This window comes from Lithobates pipiens, unplaced genomic scaffold, assembly GCF_037356315.1.
Source record: "Lithobates pipiens isolate NorthernLeopardFrog02 unplaced genomic scaffold, aLitPip1_a1.2 Scaffold_23, whole genome shotgun sequence".
Taxonomy (NCBI): domain Eukaryota; kingdom Metazoa; phylum Chordata; class Amphibia; order Anura; family Ranidae; genus Lithobates; species Lithobates pipiens.
Window position 1 is genome coordinate 123,243,928 of NW_027507785.1, and position 21,383 is coordinate 123,265,310.

General features: G+C 43.8%; 1 protein-coding gene across 2 annotated transcripts in view; it reads left to right on the forward strand.

The window, feature by feature from the left end:
- DMC1 (DNA meiotic recombinase 1) overlaps positions 1-21,383 on the forward strand; it is a 791,183-nt gene that overhangs the window by 652,826 nt on the left and 116,974 nt on the right. For both annotated transcript variants that reach the window (XM_077450999.1, XM_077450998.1), the window contains one exon: positions 9,613-9,673. In XM_077450999.1, coding sequence (XP_077307125.1) covers positions 9,613-9,673 — 61 coding nt within the window. The remainder of the gene's footprint in view (positions 1-9,612; positions 9,674-21,383) is intronic.

The following is a 21,383-nucleotide window of genomic DNA, read 5'->3' on the forward strand; positions in this document are numbered from 1 at the left end:
TTCCTCCAGTTCTGCTACTTCCCTGCCTTCTCCACAGGATTATGCTGGAACAAAAGGAGGGAATTCTGGCAGCCCCAGTGGGTCCCAGAAAATCTTGATTTACCGAGATCATAAAGAGGGCAGTAGGCTGCCATTATAGCCAGACCTTCTCGCACAAGGTCCGGTATTTCATTCTACCTTACGGACCAAAAATTTAACAGGTTTGACTGTTGAATCCCACTCTATAAAAGATCATGGGTGATCTCCTTCGGTAGTCTCTACTTTGATTAAGGTTGAACATATTTTTATTTCCAGGATTAATGAAAGTTCAGTAATACAAAATTACAAAAATACACAAGTACCGAGGTACATAAATATGGAGAACCTTGTGTGTAACATAACTTATTAACATCCATTTTTAAACACATATAGAGGGAGAGATAGGTTAGCAGGGAGGGAGGGGAGGAGGGGGGTGGGAAGGGGGAAGGGGAAAAGCAAGGTAGACAGGAACCCTAGAGATGGTGAGTGCTTGAGAACACAGAAACAAGGTGTGGGCCCTACATCCCTGTGGCATCTGCAATTACTGGTGGGGACACTATCAGTGAACCTAGGGCCCAATACCTTGTGACAATGAAAAAGAAAAAAAAAAACTACATAACAGATATCATACGGTCCAGGGCCATATGCATGGTGGCACATAAACACTCTTGACCTCGTTAAGGGGCTACTTCTAAGTCTCTCCCTCACCCGGTGTTTGTAAGGGGTGTAGGGAGACACCAGCAGGACTGGGTGGGGGGACGCTGATCGCAGTGCATAGTCATTGTAATTATATGGTTGTCTCCTGACGCAATGTGATCTCTGAGAGACTTCTACTTTTATTTCTATTCTTGGTTCATTTTTCTTATTTTTTTTTTTAGTTTCGTTGACATTTTCTATGTCTCAGTGGTTTACAAACCGGGTCAATTTGTACTTTGTGCTCCTTGTATACCTTTGGATGTAACAACCAATGCTGCTGTACGACTGTACTTTGTTTCTACGTTTGATTTGTACCATGTGTGTTTTGCAATAAAAACTTATTTGATTTAAAAAATAAAAAAAAACAGATATCATACGTCTTGTGGCATAATTGCAATAAACTTTGTCCACCCCCGGAACAGGCTCAGGGCAGTGTTCTAACAGCTAGCATAGATTGTCTCAAAGACGGGGAGAAAAAGCCAGTAAAAGTGAGTATGTATGGGAAACCAAGAGAGCCGACATCTGAGCCGTGTGGCCCTCTAGATAATTCTCAAAATAAACACTTAATTTCAGCTCGATTCGCCTCCTGAGTGTAAACCATCTAGGAAGCTTAGCGAGGCTGAGTGATGGTGCCATATGGACCACAGGGTGACGAACTTGTCATACCTGTCATCAACCTTCGCCTGTAGTTCCTCCATGGTCATCATATCATTAAGAATGTCGACCCAGCCAATCACAGACAGGGTACGATCTTTTTTCCATCTTTTTTCCAATAAAGGGTGATGTTATGGTGGGCAGCGGAAAGAAGGAATCTAAGGAGGCAATTTTTGTGCGATTTAATGGAGCCCGGTATGATGGACAGGAGAGCGACCAAGGGCGAAGGGGACATGGCAGTTTGATACATAGCATTATACATCTCAAAGACCTTATCCCAGAAAGGACGGACCCTGACACATTCCCACCATATGTGAAGAAATGCTCACATCCGTTGATCCGGGGGAACATCTTGTGCACCGAGACTGGAACTCTGTACCACCGTGACATCAGTTTGTAATTCTTCTCCTGAGTGAATCCTGATCTGGAGGATTGATGGGTAAGTATAAAGGCTGTATGCCATTGTGTTGGGGTAATCTCTGCGTCAACATCACTGGACCACTTGTTAGTGTATAGAGGAAGAGAGGTGTAGGTGAATGATTGGATCTCCTTAAAAAGAAGAGATAGAGTATGTTTAGGAGTGTGGGGGAGGGTGCAAAATTCCTCAAACAGGGTGAGCGGCCTATGGATATTACCGGAGATATGTAGCGATTTACAAAATTGGTTTAGGGATCGCTTGGAAAGCCAGTCCAAGCTGGACGAGGGTAATGATGTTGACGGTTCCCTTAGTTGACCTGTGGAAGGGTGAACAAATTGATTAGCCGTGGGCCAGTCCTCTCTACGGAATGCCCCAGCATGGGTTGCTGAGAGGAAAGTGGGTAGCTGTGCATTATCAAAGAGGGGGGAGAGAGGGCTGGGGTCCGTAGACAGGCCCAGTTTACAAGACACTTCATACCATTTGGTCAGAACCGCGACCGTTAGTGGAGAAATCCGTCGAAGCGAGCGAAATTTAGCGTGGTGTCCCCATAAAAGGGCTCTAAGGTCAATTGGGATCATGTCTTGTTCAATAGCTACTGAGGGTTTAGACAGGGGTCTCGGGAACCATTCCAGGAGTCTGGATAATAAGGACGCCGTGTGATACAATTGAAAGTCGGGTAAGCCAGTACCACCTCTAACCTTGGGGGCACAGAGGACTTTATGTTTCAGTCTGGGAGGGTGGTGTAGCCATATAAATTTAATTATCGAAGAGCGGAGGGAGAGGAAGAAAGCCCTGGGGAGAAGTATGGGAAGTGTTTGAAACAAATATAAAACTTTGGGCAGTATATCCATTTTAATAGCGTTCATCCTCCCCCACCAAGTAAGTTTCAATTTGTGCCACTATTCGAGAGAGCGCCTAAGGTTAGTCAACAGTGGGCTAAAGTTCAAGGAGTAGATGTCCTGAGAGTCCCTAGGGATGGCGGTCCCTAGGTATTTAACTGAACGCGATTGCCACCACGGAAATTATCCTTGGAGGGCCGTCAATTCCTGCTGGGGTAGAGAAATGTTTAGGGCTTCCGTTTTCATGATGTTAAGTTTGAAATTACTGTAGCTACCAAAGCGGTCTAACTCCGCTAGAATAAGCGGTATACTAGTGTGGGGCTTCGTGACGTACAGAAGTAAGTCATCGGCATAGAGTGACAGCTTGCGGGGAGCCGCGGGAGTGGGGATACCATGAATAGAAGCATTGTTACGTATAGCCTGTGCCAGGTGTTCCACCGTGATTGCGAACAACAAGGGCGAAAGAGGGCAGCCCTGTCTTGTACCGTTGCTAGTTTGGAATGGTGCGGACGATTCCCCATTAGCTGTAACTCGAGCGGTAAGTTGGGAGTACATGGCCATGACCTTCGAGAGTAATTTGGGACCTAAGCCTATTTGTTGCAGGGATGCTTTGAGGAACTGCCAGCTCACCCTGTCGAACGCCTTTTCAGCGTCGCAGGCCAAGAGGCAGGTAGGAATATTATGTTTTTTAGCATAAGAAATTAGGTGGAGTGTTTTCGTGGTGTTGTCCCTGGCCTCTCGGCCCGGGAAAAACCCCACTTGGTCCCCGTGTATCAAAGAAGGAAGAAGGGGGGCTAAGCGTGTAGCTAGAATTTTAGCGTAAAGCTTCAGGTCGACGTTCAATAAAGATATAGGGTGATAGTTACCGCATAATGTGTGATCTTTCCCGGGTTTGGGGATCACCACTATTTGGGCTTGCAGAAGTGCGAGGGATAGTGGGTGATTGTCGTCTACCTCCTCAAATGCCTTTGCCATCAATGGGGCTAATTGTTGGGCGTGTTGCTTGAAAAACAGAGGTGTGTAGCCGTCAGGGCCAGGGCTTTTGCCCTTCTTAAGCCCTTTTATGGCATTTAAAAAGTCAGACGTGGTCAGTGGTTGTTCCAGGTCTGCTGCCGCTTCTCCGGTTATCTGAGGTAATGCTGTGTCTTGTATATATTGTAAGAGGTCTAATTGCGAGGAGGGGGTGGGCGTGTTGGCTGCTGGGAGGTTGTACAGAGATGAGTAAAAGTCATGGAAATCCGAAACTATTTCCGAGTTTTTGGAGTGTTTTACGTGGGAAGGGGATATAAGGTGGGAGATATTTTGTCTACGTTGTTGGGGGTGGATTGTGCGAGCTAGGTGTCTCCCGCATTTGTTTGCGTGAGCATAGTAGACATGTCTGCCCTTAGTACAGGCATTCACAGATCGTTCCATGAATATCTGTTTGAGGTCCCTACGTGCGTTAGAGAGTTCTGCCAGTGTCCTAGAGTCCAGGGAACGTTTATGGGAATCTTCGAGAGTAGATATCAATGTGAACAGTCGGCTAATTTCGGCTGTGCGGGCTTTTTTTAATCTAGAACCATGCTGTATCAAAATGCCTCGTAGAACACATTTAAGTGCCTCCCATTTGGTTAAATTTGAGGTTTCGTCATGAGCATGGGTCAGATTAAACTCCGTGATCGCCGCGTTTATCGCCGCATTGCACACAGAGTCATGCAGGAGATTGTCATTCAGTCATTCAGTTCAATTCCCTAGTGTCAAATGCACCGGGGCGTGGTCAGACCAGATTTTCAGGCCGATCTCGCAGGTAGGGTCACAGTCCAATAGTGATTGGGAGACTAGAATATAGTCGAGCCGACTGTAAGAGTTATGTGCAGGAGAGTAGTAAGTGTAATCCTGCTCAGACGGATGGAGTACCCGCCATGGGTCTACAAGGGACAGGTCTTTCAGAGCGGAGCGTATATTAGTCAGTGTGGAAGGTGGTATGTTTGACTTACCAGTGGAAGAGTCCAGTCTCGGTACTAGTGGTACGTTCAGATCACCTCCTAGGATCAAATTGTGAGTTCCAAATACACAGAGGCGGGATGCCACGGAGGAAAGAAATCGGTACTGATTCTGGTTAGGGAAATAAACATTAACAATGGTTAAAACAGTTTGTTGAACCTGTAGTTTCAAAAACACATATCTACCTCTAGGGTCTATTTCCTGATCAAGTACGGTTGGGTTAAAGGAATTATGGAAGGCCACGGAGGCCCCCCTTGTTCTAGCGTCAGGATTGGTGCTATGAAACCAAGCCGGGTAGCGTTTGTCAGAGATGGAAGGGAGTTTATCTGACCTGAAATGAGTTTCTTGCAGTAATAAAATTTGCGTTTTAGCTTTGTGAAAGTGATGTAGAAGCTGTCTACGCTTCTCTGGGGTGTTGAACCCTCTACAGTTGAGAGAGGAGATTTTAATTTCTAAGGGAGACATAGCAGAAGGGGGGGACAGGAGGGGGGTGCTAGGGTTCCTGTCAAGGGAGCCGGAGGAGGTAGCCTCCAACTTGAGAAGCAAAGGGTCAGTGAGTGGAGTGTAGGTTCAGGAGAGGGGAGGGCGTCAAGAAAAATTAAAAGTTACCACCTCCAGCAGAGGGGCCTGGTACTAACGTCCAGAGGAAGCACACAGGGGCACCGTCACCCTCAAGAGGGCCCCGGTGAGCCCGTGTGAATATGTTGGGATATGGTGCCCTCGGGTAGGGTAGGTAGGGTGCAGTCAAACCACACCCTCTAGTATTCAATGGGGAGAAGGGGAATGAACACTACGCAGTATTTCTAGGAAATATCAAGAAACAGAGGCAATAAAGACTCTGCACGCCCTAACGTGGGGAACCTGGTAAGGCGATTCTCAGGGGCTCCGCCCCAACATGGCAAAACAAACAATAGAAAAAAAATGCTTGTCTAAAGCGCACAGCACAGTGCATTGAGAGAGCTTAAACCAATAGTTAACAGTGCAAACTTAGTAACAAAGTGACTGAATTACAGCCCATGTCCGTGTTCAAAGCAGGTACCCGACCGTGGCCTAAGTGGCCAACAGAGGGGCCTATGTCGAGTCTAGCTTTCCAAAGAGTTGGCAGAAACAGGTAGAACTAGTAGGCAGGGAGGTAGTCCTGTAGAGAAGGCAAAGCTTCTCAGGCTGTAACGTATCGTCAGAGTTCATAGGCCAGTCCAATGGTCTCCTAGGAAAGGAGAGGAGGAATCACCCACCGTCGGCCACTGTGAAAAGGAGGGCCAGGACTTCAAAACAACAACAGTAAAGGAAAAAACTCAGGGGGGGGACCCCCATAAAAAAGAGACAAGGGAATCATCCCGGTGGAGATTTAGATGTACGAGATCTGGATCTCTTCTTCCTGGATTGCTTTTCCCATCTAGGGGCTTTAGGGAACCCTGGAGTGGCCGCTTCCAATGGCCAGTCTGGAATCCTAATCTGCGGCAGTTCAAATACTCCTAGGAAGTTAGGTAAATCTCCCAGGGTGCGAAAGGTGGCTGATTTACCCTCGTGAGATGCAAGCAAGTGGAAAGGGAAGCCCCATCTGTATTTAATTTGCTTGGAGTGGAGTACATCCGTGAGCGGTTTCAGGGCTTTCCGCATAAGTAGAGTCTGCCGTGAGAGATCTGTCAAAAGCATGATGGGAGAGCCATTGAACAAGATGGATTCCTGATTCCGGGCGGCCTGCATGATTTCAGACTTGGTATGGAAGAAGTGAATGCGGCAGATAATGTCTCTGGGGTAAGCGGGGTTCGGTTTGCGGGGGCCCAGGGACCTATGAATTCTGTCAATTTCCAGATGATCTTCCTTAGGCTTGTTCAGTAGCTGATTAAACATTGTAGTGGCTGCTTTAGCAAGGTCCTTGTTTTCAACCGATTCGGGTACCCCTCGGATGCGAATATTATTGCGGCGACTTCTGTTCTCTTGGTCGTCGAGACCGTAAAACAGTTGTTGGATCTGATTTGTATGTTCTTGTAGGATGCGATCATGTTCAATGATTCTGGTCACAGACTCCTCCACAGTAGCTTCAATATCATCAAAGCGCTGTCCTATATCGTGGCGTAGGTCAGTGATTTCACGCTTATAGGAGCGCTCTAGCCTGCTGATGTAGGCCTCAATGTCCCCTTTAGTGGGGAGGGCTTTAATGTAACTCTCCATATCCCATGTCCCTGGCTGAGTGTGTGATTGGGGCGGAAGGCTCCCGGGACACTGCGGGCTGTGGGGGCTTTGATTTCCTGGCCCGGGGGATTGCGGTGAGGGAGGGGAGGGTGCAGGTTGCTGAGCGAGTACCTGTGAGGCAGTGAGGGCCGCTTGTGCTGCCGCCGCCATCTTGGAAGCCGGCGTGGTCCGGCCTGCGGGACCTTTTGTGGCGAAATAACTGCCGATTTCCCCGGATTTGTGGTTCCCCGAGGTACGGGGGGTGTCTCCGGTCCCTCTCCTGGTCATGTGGAAAGGCTGCGAGGCGATGGATGGCTGTGCGCCGTTTCGTGGTGTGGAGCGGGAGCTGAGGTCTCAAGCTGCCGTCTCCTCCATGCGCCAAGCCACGCCCCCTCTACTTTGATTAATACCAGGAAGCCGGCTTCCAGAATAGCTTACTATAGAGTCTGGAAGGCATTTCTTTCTTGGTGTGGATCCAGGGGTTGGCATCCCAGGAAGTATGTCATAGGCAGGATTTCCTGCATATGGGATCTGAAATGAAGCTGGCCTTGACTTCTATCAAAAGCCAGATCCCGGCCTTGTCAGTGTTTTTTCAATGGCCTCTTGCTTCCCAATCTTGGTGCGTAGCTTATTCAGGGGGTAACACAGATTATTCCCCCTATCAAGGCACCTCTAAATCCTTGGGATTTAAATTTGGACTTATCGGCTTTGCTGAATCAGCCGCTTGTACCTTTATGAGAAATTTCCTTGGTTCTTTTGACAAGAAAGATAATCTTTCTGGTTGCCGTTTCTTCTACTAGAAGAGTATCGGAACTAGCGGCTCTGTCTTGTAAAGAGCCATATTTGATCATGCATAAGGATGAGGTTGATGATTTTTTCATTTAAACCAAGATATTATTCTTGCTTCTTTCTCCCCAGAGCCTCAATCTAGGGAAGAGAAAGCACTACATTCCCTTGATGTAGTAAGAATGATCAGAGTCTATTTAAAGGCTACCGCTCAGGTTCGCAAAACACATTTTGTTTGTACTGCCAGAAGGTCCAAAATGTGGACAGGCAGTGTCAAGATCTACTATTTTCCAAATGGATTTGTCAAGTGATTGTGCAAGCTTCGACTTAAGAAGAAAATTCTTCCTTCTTATGCTAGAGCACACTCATCCAGGGCAATTAGTGCCTATTGGGGGGTGCATCATCAGGCCTCTATGGCTCAGATCTGTAAGGCCGCGACTTGGTCTTCGGTTCATATGTTTATCAGATTTTATCAAATCGATATTAAAGGTCAGGAGGATATTGCCTTTGGGTTCAGTATACTGCAGGCTGCAGTATGAGTCCTCTGGCCTCCTGTTTTTTGTTATGTCTCCCACCCCTTCAGTTGCCATTGCTATGGGACATCCCACATAGTAACTACTATGGCTCTGTGTCCCCTGATGTAAGAAAAGAAAACAGGATTTTTAAAACAGCTTACCTGTAAAATCCTTTTCTTTGATGTACATCAGGGGACACAGAGGTCCATCCCTTCTTGGTGTACACTTGTATTGCTTGGCTACAAAACTGAGGACTCCCAGTAGTGGGAGGGGTTATATAGGGAGTACACGTCTTGCCTTAGGTGCGTGCCAGTGTCCACCACCTATCAGTGGTCCATGTAACCCACATAGTAACTACTATGGCTCTGTGTCCCCTGATGTACATCAAAGAAAAGGATTTTACAGGTAAGCTGTTTTAAAAATCCTGTTCTTCTACATATTTTTGCTAAAAAAGATCAGCGATTTTTAGCGGGACTGCGACATTGCGGCAGCCAAATCTGACCCCAAATTACACTTTTAGGGGACCAGTTACATTATTACATTGATCAGTGATATAAAAATGCACTGATCAATGTAAAAAGGACAATGGCAGGGAAGGGGTTAACACTAGGGGGAGATCAAGGGGTTAAGTGTGTACCTCAGCGTGTTCTAACTGTAGGGGGGGTGTGCTTACTTAAACATGACAGAGATCACTGGGAGCAGTAGATCCCTGTCATGTCACTAGGCAGAACAGGGAAATGCCCTGTTTACATAGGCAGTTCCCTGTTCTGCCTCTCCTCGCCACGGTCACGGGCCGCCGGCAGACATCGGGTCCACGGGACCTGCGGCGGGCACGTGCGCACCCGCTATACTGCTTTTATAGACTGACGTACAGATATGTCAGTTTGCACAGGAGCGCCATTCTGCTGACATATATCGGCGTCAGCAAGTGGTTAAGAAGGCATTTGACGGGCTCAGTACAGGTTGGTTATGTGAACTTGTAAAGTGGAGATAACTATTTGCGAATTTAGCTAATTATTTGCGAATTGCGAATTTTGCATTATGTGCAAAAATAAGTCTTGCTTGTTTTTTATGTCCTTGCATTCTGGTCAACGTTAAATCTTTATTTCTGTGGTGTTATCGGATATGTATACCTTACCACAAATGTGACCTATCCATATCTGAAGTTTTTACTGTCTTGTTATTCTGCAAATGTTAGTTGCCAAGCTGACCTGCTGACCTCTCTGGAAATTAGCTGCCTGATCAACCATACAATGGTGGAAAAGGAAGCATAAAGCCCTCCACGAGGGCTCACTCGCAGACTCAGAAAGTATTAAAGAAATCCATGTAGAAAGTATTTTCAGTAGAAGAGTTCAGAAATGGCAACCTCATATTTCTATTCTGTACAGGTTTCCTATACTTCAGTCTTGCTGGAATCTGTAACGTTTTTTTTTTTCTTCTTACTTTGAAAAATATGTCAACTTATGTCTGCTTCTAACCTCAACAATTAACTTTAAAACAGGTATTTTATTATTCTCTCTCTTTTCAGAATACAATGTTGCTGTTTTTATCACTAATCAAATGACTTCTGACCCTGGTGCAACAATGACGTAAGCTATATGACATATATATATATAAATGTAAATTCTATAAACTTAGTCTTGTAGAGTATAAAAGTGGAAGTCCAGTCAAATACTAACTATTCCTAAACCTACTCCCACCCTCATTCTAAGCCCTAGTCTAACTACCCCGTAGAGGAAAGATGTCTATACTTAACTATTCTGAAGGCACCCCCAGCACTAGCTTCAGTGTAGAGGAGGGACAGCCGACAACAGATGCCCAATTGTAAGCATATGGGTGACATCACCGCCCAGGCTCTGCAGCTGATCTCTCCACTTCACTGAAGCCGGTCACTGGGTAGATGTTGATTTTTGTTTAAATTTTTTTGTAAAAATGCATTTACATTTAGTGAACACAGGGTACCAAAAAAAGATTCAACAGTGTTTCTTTACTGGACTTTTATAAGTTTTGTAGTCAAAGTCTTGGAAATGCAATAACCCTAACTACCAAGACCTGAGGTGTGCCTTGGCCTTGCTGATCAGTACGCCTAAAAGAGGGCATACCCAGAATGTATGAATATGAAAAGTGTGTGATGTGTATATGTATATTTCAAGGTTTTGGGGGAAACAGGTGGGTTGGAACCATGAAGACGAGCCGACACGGATCTTTGACAGAGGCCAGCCTTCTTACCTTGTAATCAGAGTCTTCTTGGAAGTGCAATAACTCTAATTACCAAGACCTGAGGTGTGCCTTGGCCTAGCTGGGCAGTACACCTAAAAGAGGGCAAAAAGACACAAAAGTAGGTGTGATATGAAAGCTTTGATGAAGAGCAGATAAAAATCATCAGTCTAGTAAAGTAGCGAATGTCAGGGTAACTTCAGTGTAGGGTTCCGGTACGTAACTGCTATAACAGGATGAACTCCCATGAACTTGATGATAAAAAAGGGACCCCCTGTTTGGAACCTGCGAAAGCTACCCCGAACCTAAACAAATATCCAGAAAATGGTTTTGGATTGAAGCCTAATTTGGTGAGTAAATCCAGACATGAGAACGAACTGCTTTGCAGTGAGAGGGTGCATGAGAAAAGGGAGCAAAGGGTTGTCCAGAGGAGCCACTGCAAAATGATTGCTGAGAAGGTCAAACATTTCAATCGGACACCAGTTACTGTAGTTCTGAAAATTGTTACAGTGAAACGTAGTGAAGAGGGAACTGCCTTGAGCACTAACTGGGTCCTGCGCCAAAATGGGAACTGGTAGCCGTGACAAATGTGATCATCCCTGATTTCTCTGAATACTCCTTAGCATGGCTTAGAGAGGGGGAGCTGCAAAAATGGACAGATTGTCAGGAGTTTGCAGGGGTCTGAAGTGCTGGACACCTGATCGATACTTGATAGTGTTGACGGATTAGGCCAATTTGCTGTGGCAATATACAGCAAAAGCCAGAGTCATGAACCTGAGAAAAATCTTCCAAACCTTGGTATTTGCCTTCAGAGTATTCTAGATAATGAAACTTGTACGTCAGGCCTAGCCATGTCAACCTTCGCATGAAGGACATGATGAGAAGGGACCTGATCTACCTTATTAATAATTAGGTTGTGGCCAAACCATCTGTAAAGAACAGCACTGAGCTCCTTGACCAACCAGTCCCCATGTGACTGTAACTGCCATTATATGGTAAATAACAAACAATGCCGAAATATGCACAAACTTGGGCAGACAAAGCCAACCACTCACTTCCAAAGATGGCTACAAACCGACTAAGGCAGCAGCATCTGAAAAACACTGTAGGGGACCTGCTCGTTGGTTGTGCAATGAACATGGAGATGCCATTCTAGATACGTGGGAACTGGTCCCACATGATTAGGTTGGCTCATGCATCTCTTTGTAATCTGACAACTGAGTCAGAGTCCTGATACAGGGGAAGGACCAGTAACCTGGAACAACAGCTCTACCCTTGGTAGGAATGCTTCTCATGGCAAGAGGCAAATAACTTTTGTACCATGTTATACCATGCCATTAAGTAAAAAAAGTAGTGCAACGCTGGATAAGACATCTAATAAAAAATATATGTACCAAATATAATAACAACATAAACAATGAATTTACAATAAAGCATTAGTGTACATAATCAAATGTAAAAAAAAAAAACATGAATTGAAAATAGTCCATGTGTAGTCAAGTGTAAAACAACCATCAAAAAAATATCCAAAATAAACGATATATTACCAAAATACATGCATATACACACAAAATTGTGATCACAAAGTGTTCATAAGTGAAAGTGTCCAAACGAAGAATATTGGAAGTATTTTTCTGGTGCAAAACCATAGATCTATATTTTGCACCACTAGTGTTGTCACCTTACAATAAGCAATGGAGGCTTACCGGAAAGCCTGCGACCGCCCTTGTTCTGGGGGGTCAAAACAGGCTTAGATGAGGGAAACCAGGAACGCTGTATGGAATTACAGTAATTTCACTTCCAGATGGCCGGTAGACAGAAGTGAGAGACGCCTTCCATAACGCACTTGCAGGTAAGCAACAAAATAGGTACCTCCACAGCACTTGATAACTTCACCATAAAGGATATGGAAAGAAAAGGAAATCCAATAGTGCAGAGATTCCTTTAAAAGTTTATTGACGTATCAAACAAATTCCAATTGTATAAAATAACTCCTTGCAAGGATAGGATAAAAGCTCTGCTTGTATCGATAAAAACAAAAACTTGCGCATTCGCAGTGCATGTGCCGGTATGTGACGGTGAAGGAGCTACCACAGGTAAGGAAATTACAAAATTACCTGCCAGAGCACTTGGAAGAGCAGGAGCTGGGGGCACAGCTGACACCTCAGCTCTAGCGTGGAGGTGGAGCGGGGTTTCATCACCTTCATACTGTTTTGCACTTGTAGCATGGGTGTTAAGAGTGTATTAAGCACCATGTGAATCTGAGTTAAGTTATGCACAGAAACATGTTTTGCGCTGGTGGATGGAAGAGGTTGGGACGGAGTTGAGAATAACAATCTAAAGGGTACTGCCTCCCTGGTTGTAGCCAGGAAAGGTACAGTGGTGTGAAAAAGTGTTTGCCCCCTTCCTCATTTCCTGTTCCTTTGCATGTTTGTCACACTTAAGTGTTTCGGAACATCAAACCAATTTAAACAATAGTCAAGGACAACACAAGTAAACACAAAATGCAATTTGTAAATGAAGGTGTTTATTATTAAAGGTGAAAAAAAATCCAAAACATCATGGCCCTGTGTGAAAAAGTGATTGCCCCCTAAACCTAATAACTGGTTGGGCCACCCTTAGCAGCAACAACTGCAACCAAGCGTTTGCGATAACGTGCAATGAGGCTTTTACAGCGTCCTGGAGGAATTTTGGCCCACTCATCTTTGCAGAATTGTCCTAATTCAGTTACATTAGAGGGTTTTCGAGCATGAACGACCTTTTTAAGGTCATACCACAACATCTCAATAGGATTCAGGTCAGGACTTTGGCTAGGCCACTCCAAAGTCTTCATTTTGTTTTTCTTCAGCCATTCGGTGGTGGACTTGCTGGTGTGTTTAGGATCATTGTCCTGCTGCAGAACCCAAGTTCGTTTCAGCTTGAGTACACGAACAGATGGTCGGACATTCTCCTTCAGGATCTCTTGGTAGACAGCAGAATTCATAGTTCCTTTTATCACGGCAAGTCTTCCAGGTCCTGAAGCAGCAAAACAGCCCCAGACCATCACACTACCACCACCATATTTTACTGTTGGTATAATGTTCTTTTTATGAAATGCAGTGTTCCTTCTACGCCAGATATACTTGGACACACACCTTCCAAAGAGTTCCACTTTTGTCTCATCGGTCCACAGAATGTTGTCCCAAAAGTCTTGGGGATCATCAAGATGTGTTGTGGAGAAATTGAGACGAGCTTTGATGTTCTTTTTGCTCAGCAGTGGTTTTCTCCTTGGAACTCTGCCATGCAGGCCATTTTTGCCCAGTCTTTTCCTGATGGTGGAGGCATGAACGCTGACCTTAACTGAGGCAAGTGAGGCCTGCAGTTCCTTGGACGTTGTTGTGGGGTCTTTTGTGACCTCTTAGATGAGTCGTCGCTGCGCTCTTGGGGTAATTTTGGGCAGCCGGCCACTCCTGGGAAGGTTCACCACTGTTCCATGTCTTCGCCATTTGTGGATAATGGCTCTCACTGTGGTTCGCTGGATTCCCACAGCTTTGGAAATGGCTTTATAACCCTTTCCAGACTGATAGATCTCAATTACTTTCTTTCTCAATTGTTCCTGAATTTCTTTGGGTCTCGGCATGATGTGTAGCTTTTAAGGATCTTCTGGTGGACCTTACTGTGTCAAGCAGCTCCTATTTAAGTGATGCCTTGATTGTGAACAGGTGTGGCAATAATCAGGCCTGGGTGTGGCTAGAGAAATTGAACTCAGGTGTGGACAACCACAGTTATAGTATGTTTTAACAAGGGGGGCAATCACTTTTTCACACAGGGCCATGATGGTTTGGATTTTTTTCATCTTTAATAATAAACACCTTCATTTACAAATTGCATTTTGTGTTTACTTGTGTTGTCCTTGACTATTGTTTAAATTGGTTTGATGTTCCGAAACACTTAAGTGTGACAAACATGCAAAGGAACAGGAAATGAGGAAGGGGGCAAACACTTTTTCACACCACTGTATATCTCTGTGATGAAGCTCAGCTATGAGCTTAGGAATAGTCCAACTCCTTAACGATGGGGTGCTACCATGTTTTGAATCCCCACGCGGGGTTAGAGGGATGATTGCGAATTTGTTGCTTTCTGAAATGTGCGACATGCCCTGATCCAAGGAAACAAAAACTAGAGAAAATGAGAACTACCAGAAACATGAAAAACAACAAAACGCAAAACTAATTATATGGCTGTAGGTACAGAAATGACAAGACCAACAGCGCGTGAATATTAACCGAATGACAAACACCACCCTAGTGTATGCAGTACATGAGCTTGAGGAACCTGCATCACAAAGACAGGTAATTAAAAACTGACACTCAGGGCTAAGGTACCCACAGACCATGGTGAGTAGTTGTAAAGGTGTGATGAGGTGAAAGTGCATTGTATGACATATGGTATACTGGCGAGAAGATTGTGGTCCAACAATAATTTCAAAACTAAACCTCAGCTTTTATGGATCTGTAGATGTGACAGATCCTGAGATGTGAGCACTAGCTAACTATACCTGTGACAAAAGGAACACACACCCCTTGCTGGCGTTGCGTATAAGCTGGGAACCACCTAAATCAATATCACATGTATATGTGAAGAAAATAACCAAACAAAAGGTAGAAATAGACATGCTTATGAGGATAGAAAAGAATACTAGTGTGTGCCGTAACTACATGATACCCAAAGTGACGAAACCTAGAGATGAAATACGCCCAATGAGAAGTTAACAAAAAAGAACAAGAGCCCTAGGACTTTGAGTGAGGTGGGAGAAATTTGGCAAACGTTCACAAAAAAATGCAATAAGGTCAATTTATTAATTACAAAATGTTGCATAACCAATGGGAACATGTTTTCCACGCCCACACTGTGATGTCCTTCGATTTCACATTACCGTGGGCTGTGTGGAACATCTCGGATGGAGGTTGGGTGATTGCAGGTGCACACCCCCTGTGATGGTTGGCGCCATTGACGCCAGCACATCACTATCCGTACATGACGCTGGGGGCGGAGTTTGTGGACTTGCCGTGGGTATATCCGGATGTCCGGCGCGGCTGCAACTTGCATTTGCGGGATGTCGGTCTGATGTAGTGGTCACAGGTTTAGGCATGCACGTCCCGTGCTGTGGCTCTTTTTAGTTTCTCAAGGTAATACATCAAGCAGACTCATGGATTTACTTCAATACTACCTATCCACCCATATTGTATTGTCTGTTTGTTTAATTTATTTTAATTTAGCACAGCCCCCATACCATTTAGAGTATTGACTACTATATGCATACAGAGATATGGAGCATTTTAACCTGTATGAACCTAGACAAGTATGTTGACTCCTATCATTGAAGTTTAGTATGTTATGCTTCTCTATGGTTTCATTCTGTCTCTTTAGACATGTGCATATCTATTCATACCCTTATACATCTATATACACATACCTTCTAGATACGTGTTTGATATACTAGAGACCGCTGACCGAGTGCTTTGTGCAGCCTGTGCTGGACGTCCTGGTTCCTTCCTTCTGCGGTTCACTTGCTGCGTCCCCTCAGTCCCCGACTTGGACACTTTCTACTGCCGCCGTCTTGTCATCAGTTTTTGGAGACCTAGCCCAGCGGATTGGTAAGTAGGAGGCTCTCGTCTTTTTGACCCCTCCTGCCAACCAAACCTTCCCCTTTTCAATTTTTATTTTTTATATTAATTCTGCATTATATATATTTTTTGTTTCAGAGAATAATGCATCTGCCCCTGAAGAGCGAGCAATAGACTCGCGAAACGCGTAGGGCACGATCGATGCTTCCTGTTATGTTTACACTGCTGGGCACTTTTTGCAGTGTGTTACTACTGTTTACATAGTGTTTTATTTACGCATGTACAATTTCTACCTCCTATGATGATGTATATATATCAATTGTTTTTACCAATGTAAATCAATTTTATTATTTAATGGATGTGTATTCAATGTAATGACTTGATATTTATCTTTGCTTGTGTTCTTAACTGGGCCACTATGCCGGGTAACGCACATTTATTGCTGTTCCCATTGGTTATGCAACATTTTGTAATTAATAAATTGACCTTATTGCATTTTTTTGTGAACGTTTGCCAAATTTCTCCCACCTCACTCAAAGTCCTAGGGCTCTTGTTCTTTTTTGTTTATTGTAAGGATGGAGGTGGTAGAATGGTTTTTCCAGACCCTAACTTTTTCTTGCTCCCAATGAGAAGTTGGCCTACCCGTATACCAGCCCTACATTAGCGGGTCCTGGAATGCTGATACGCCCCCCCCCCCCCCCCATCTAGAGGTGAATGGAAGTGAGCTGCATGAGCCCCCAACACCAAATGCAACCCCCACATGACAGAAATGGTTCAACAGAAGTGATGGCATGGAGTCACATAAAAAATAACCACGTCAGTGGAGCTTCCCCATCAATCATCAATCAGCCCTCCCTTCTTCGTACTTACTCTCAGTGATTTCCCTCCCTTCCCCAACCACTGGAACCTTGAAGGTTATGATAAGACATGGAAATTAAATGAATATGAAAAAGGACACTGTTAAATGTACATAAATTACATAATAAAACAGCGATAGACTCAGAAAGCTAGTACGCTAGTACAAGTGTAGCAACGGACCCACCAGAACTGACATCCTCACATTACCTGAGCTATAAAATGTTGAGAACCCTCCCCCTCCATTCCCCCCCCCCCTTATTCTGGGAACTAAGAATTAAGCTGTGCCTACTCCCACCCCCTCCTAACCGTAGCTGCACGGATGGACGATACTAAAGAAATGAGGAGCTCTAAGCAGCCATACTTTGTGGAACTACAAATCCCAGCCCAACCCAACCCATCCTGGGTGAAGGAAGCTTTTGGCCTGAACACCCACCCCCAAAAGACAGCTCAGACCCCAATGACTTTAGTAGAGGTCATGACAACCCTGAGTGCTGAACCACAAGTAGCCCTTCCAGCAGACAACTATGGCTACAATATATCTATTTCAAGCAGCTAACCGAAGAACCACAAGTCCAGGCTGCCTAACAACAGCAACAACCTGGTGAGCCAAGGAAGACTGACCAATAATGCTGCCATTAAGGCAGTAATTAATGTACCAGCCTGAAGTGACCGGACAGTTAGCCCAGCATCTGGTGCAATATGAGAGACTTTTACAGAGATATGTAAATAAAACAAACACATAAACCTCTATGTTAATATAACATGTAACAATTGTCACAAAATCTAAATAGATGATAACCATGGCCAGTTTTGGAGTACATATGTGAACGTACATAGGTAACCGATAAAGTATACATATACAACTAACAGGACTCATGGTTCGGTGAGTTGTATATATATACTTGCATGCATGGCCTTCAAGGTCCCTAGAGTCATATGTCCCACACATATACCTTGTATTTAGAATTGTAGCAGCACAGAGGGATATCGGTTTGGTCTTGTGTGGTACAACAACATCGGTTCCGATTTGATCCGATGTCGTTATGTGTACCGATGCAGTCATAGTGCAGATTACTATTCATGCACTGGTTTATCGGTTACCTATGTACGTTCACATATGTACTCCAAAACTGGCCATGGTTCTCATCTATTCTGAATTTTTTGACATTTGTTACATGTTATATTAACATAGAGGTTTATGTGTTTGTTTTATTTACATATCTCTGTAAAAGTCAAAATACTTTAAACATATTTGCTTTGTCTTGTGTGGCTTGGATCTGAGTGACCCGATTTTGTTTCATATATTGGTGTAGTTGTTATGTGGATTTGTCCATACATGTTCACATCAATTATTTAAAAATATATATATATACACATGCATTAACATGAGTTTACAAATGGCTTGGCTCTGAACGACCCGTTGCTATTACATGCATCGATGTTGCTATTGTGCGGACTATTGTCAATGCACGTACACATCGACCAAGAAAACACGTTTATATGCATGCATTTATATGGGTCATGGTCATTCCATATGTCACACTAATATGGAGGTTAGCATATATGTTCATACTTTACTATCTGTTTTTCATGTCCTCCCTACGCTTAGACACTCATTCCAGGATTGGTTTTAAAACTAATGCCTTAAATCAAGACATTTCTTTAACTTTTCTCATCACCTGAATTGGACTAATATATACAAGATAATTGATCTTTGTACATTTTTTGTCTTTGTTTTTGACTGTCTGCATCTGTCTTGATTTTACTTTTTACTTTTTGTTTTTGAATGCCTGCATTTGTCTTGACTTTACTGCCTGTAAGGGTTCTGCTTCTTTATATGGCTGTTTCTCTCACCCGATTATTTATACATGGATATATATAATAATAACTTTCCTTATAAGCACAGACATATGGTCTATAGTGGTTTATTATATGATAATGTACCGTATTTATCGGCGTATAACACGCACGTTTATTTTAAGAGGGAAGTTTCAGGAAAAACTTAAATTTTTGTATTGGCGTATAACACGCACACGCTATTTGCACCCGATTTTCATGGTGAAAAAGTGAGTGTTATACGCCAATAAATACAGTATTTTATAAATGGGATTTCATCATTTTACATATGCATATGTACCTTCTAAGGAGGATTAGAGTTTACAGCCGAGGAACAAGCATAGCTTAACCACTTTTGCCCTGGACCAATTTTCAGCCTAAGGACCAGAGGTCTTTTTACAATTTCGCACTGCACTGCTTTAACTGGTAATTGCGCGGTCATGCAATGTTGTACCCAAACGAAATTTGCATCCTTTTCTTCACACAAATAGAGCTTTCTTTTGATGGTATTTGATTGCCTCTGCGATTTTTATTTTTTGCGATATAAATGGAAAAAGACCGAAAAGATATTTTCTACTTTTTGTTATAAGAAAAATCGAATAAACTCAATTTTAGTCATACATTTAGGGCAAAATTTATTCAGCCACATGTCTTTAGTAAAAAAAAATGTCAATAAGCGTATATTTATTGGTTTGCGCAAAAGTTATAGCATCTACAAACTAGAGTACATTTTCTGGAATTTACACAGCTTTTAATTTATGACTGCCTATCCCATTTCTTGAGGTGCTAAAATGGCAGGGCAGTACAAACCCCCCCCCCCCCCACCAAATGACCCCATTTTGGAAAGTAGACACCCCAAGGAAATTGCTGAGGGGCATGTTGAGCCCATTGAATATTTTTTTTTTTTGTCCCAAGTGATTGAATAATGACAAAAAAATAAGTTTACAAAAAGTTGTCACTAAATGATATATTGCTCACACATGCCATAGTTATATGTGGAATTGCACCCCAAAATATATTCTGCTGCTTCTCCTGAGTACGAGGATACCACATATGTGGGACTTTTTGGGAGTCTAGCTGCGTACGGCACCCCGAAAACCAATCACTGCCTTCAGGGTTTCTAAGGGTGCAAATTTTTGATTTCACTCCTCACTACCTATCACAGTTTCGAAGGCCATAAAATGCCAAAATTGCACAAAACCCCCCCAAATGACCCCATTTTGGAAAGTAGACACCCCAAGCTATTTACTGATGATGAGTCCATGAAATATTTTATATTTTATATTTAAATATTTTATTCTGTAAATTTCAGGAATATTAAAAAAAATTTTTTTGCACAAAGTTATCACTAAATGATATATTGCTCACACATGCTATGGGCATAAGTCAAATTACACCCCAAAATAAATTCTGCTGCTTCTTCCGAGTACGGGGATACCACATGTGGGGGACTTTTTAGGAGCCTAGCCACGTACGGGACCCCGAAAACCAAGCACTGCCTTCCGGATTTAAATATAAAACACTACCAAAAAAAACTGTTAGCGATCGCAGGGATCAGGCCTGACTCTGCGATCGCTGTAGTTATGTGTTTAGTGTTTTGTAAGTGACAGTGATCGATCGATACTGCACTTGGGTGGGCTGGGCGGAGGGGCAAAACGCAGGTGCTAGCAGGTATCTGGGCTGATCCCGCTAACAATGCGTTTTTTTGGAACCCTAAACTGCTGGGGACGCTAGTATAGATCTGATCTGATCAGATCAGATATTGACCTGTTCAGATTCTATACCACTACGGGAGGTTTATGCTTTGCGCGTGGGTGTTAGCGGTACTGGCACTAACCTAGCGCTGCCTGGGGCGACGCAGACCCTGACCCTAAAACCTAATTGATATCACCCGACGGGTGATCAGGGGGTTAAACCTTTATTGGGTAATAAATGGTGGGTGCCCTGATGCTATAAAAAGCAAACTAACTAACCAGAGTCACCCGTAACAATCAGGGGGTTCAAATTTTTATTAGGTAGTATATGGGGGTCCCTGGCGCTATATAAAAACCTGACGGGGAACCTATATAACTAACTGGCTAACCAGCGTCACCAGTGACACTTATACGGTGATCGCTGGTGAAAGGGTTAACTAGGGGCAATCAGGGGGTTAAAACCATTATTGGGTAGTATATGGGGGTACCTAGCGCTATAAAAACCTGGCGGTGAACCTAAAAAAATAACTAGCTACCTAGCGACACTAGTGACACTAATGCAGCGATCAGAAAAATGATCGCTTAGTGACACTGGCAAAAGGGGGTGAAAGGGTTAACTAGGGGCAATCAGGGGGTTAAAACCATTATTGGGTAGTATATCGGGGTACCTAGCGCTATAAAAACCTGGCGGTGAACCTAAAAAAATAACTAGCTACCTAGCGGCATCAGTGACACTAATGCAGCGATCAGAAAAATGATCGCTTAGTAATACTGGCAAAAGGGGGTGAAAGGGTAAACTAGGGGCAATCAGGGGGTTAAAACTGTTATTGGGTAGTATATGGGGGTACCTAGCGCTATAAAAACCTGGCGGTGAACCTAAAAAAATAACTAGCTACTTAGCGGCACCAGTGACACTAATGCAGCGATCAGAAAAACGATTGCTTAGTGACACTGGCAAAAGGGGGTGAAAGGGTTAACTAGGGGCAATCAGGGGGTTAAAACCATTATTGGGTAGTATATGGGGGTACCTAGCGCTATAAAAACCTGGCAGTGAACCTAAAAAAATAACTAGCTACCTAGCGACACTA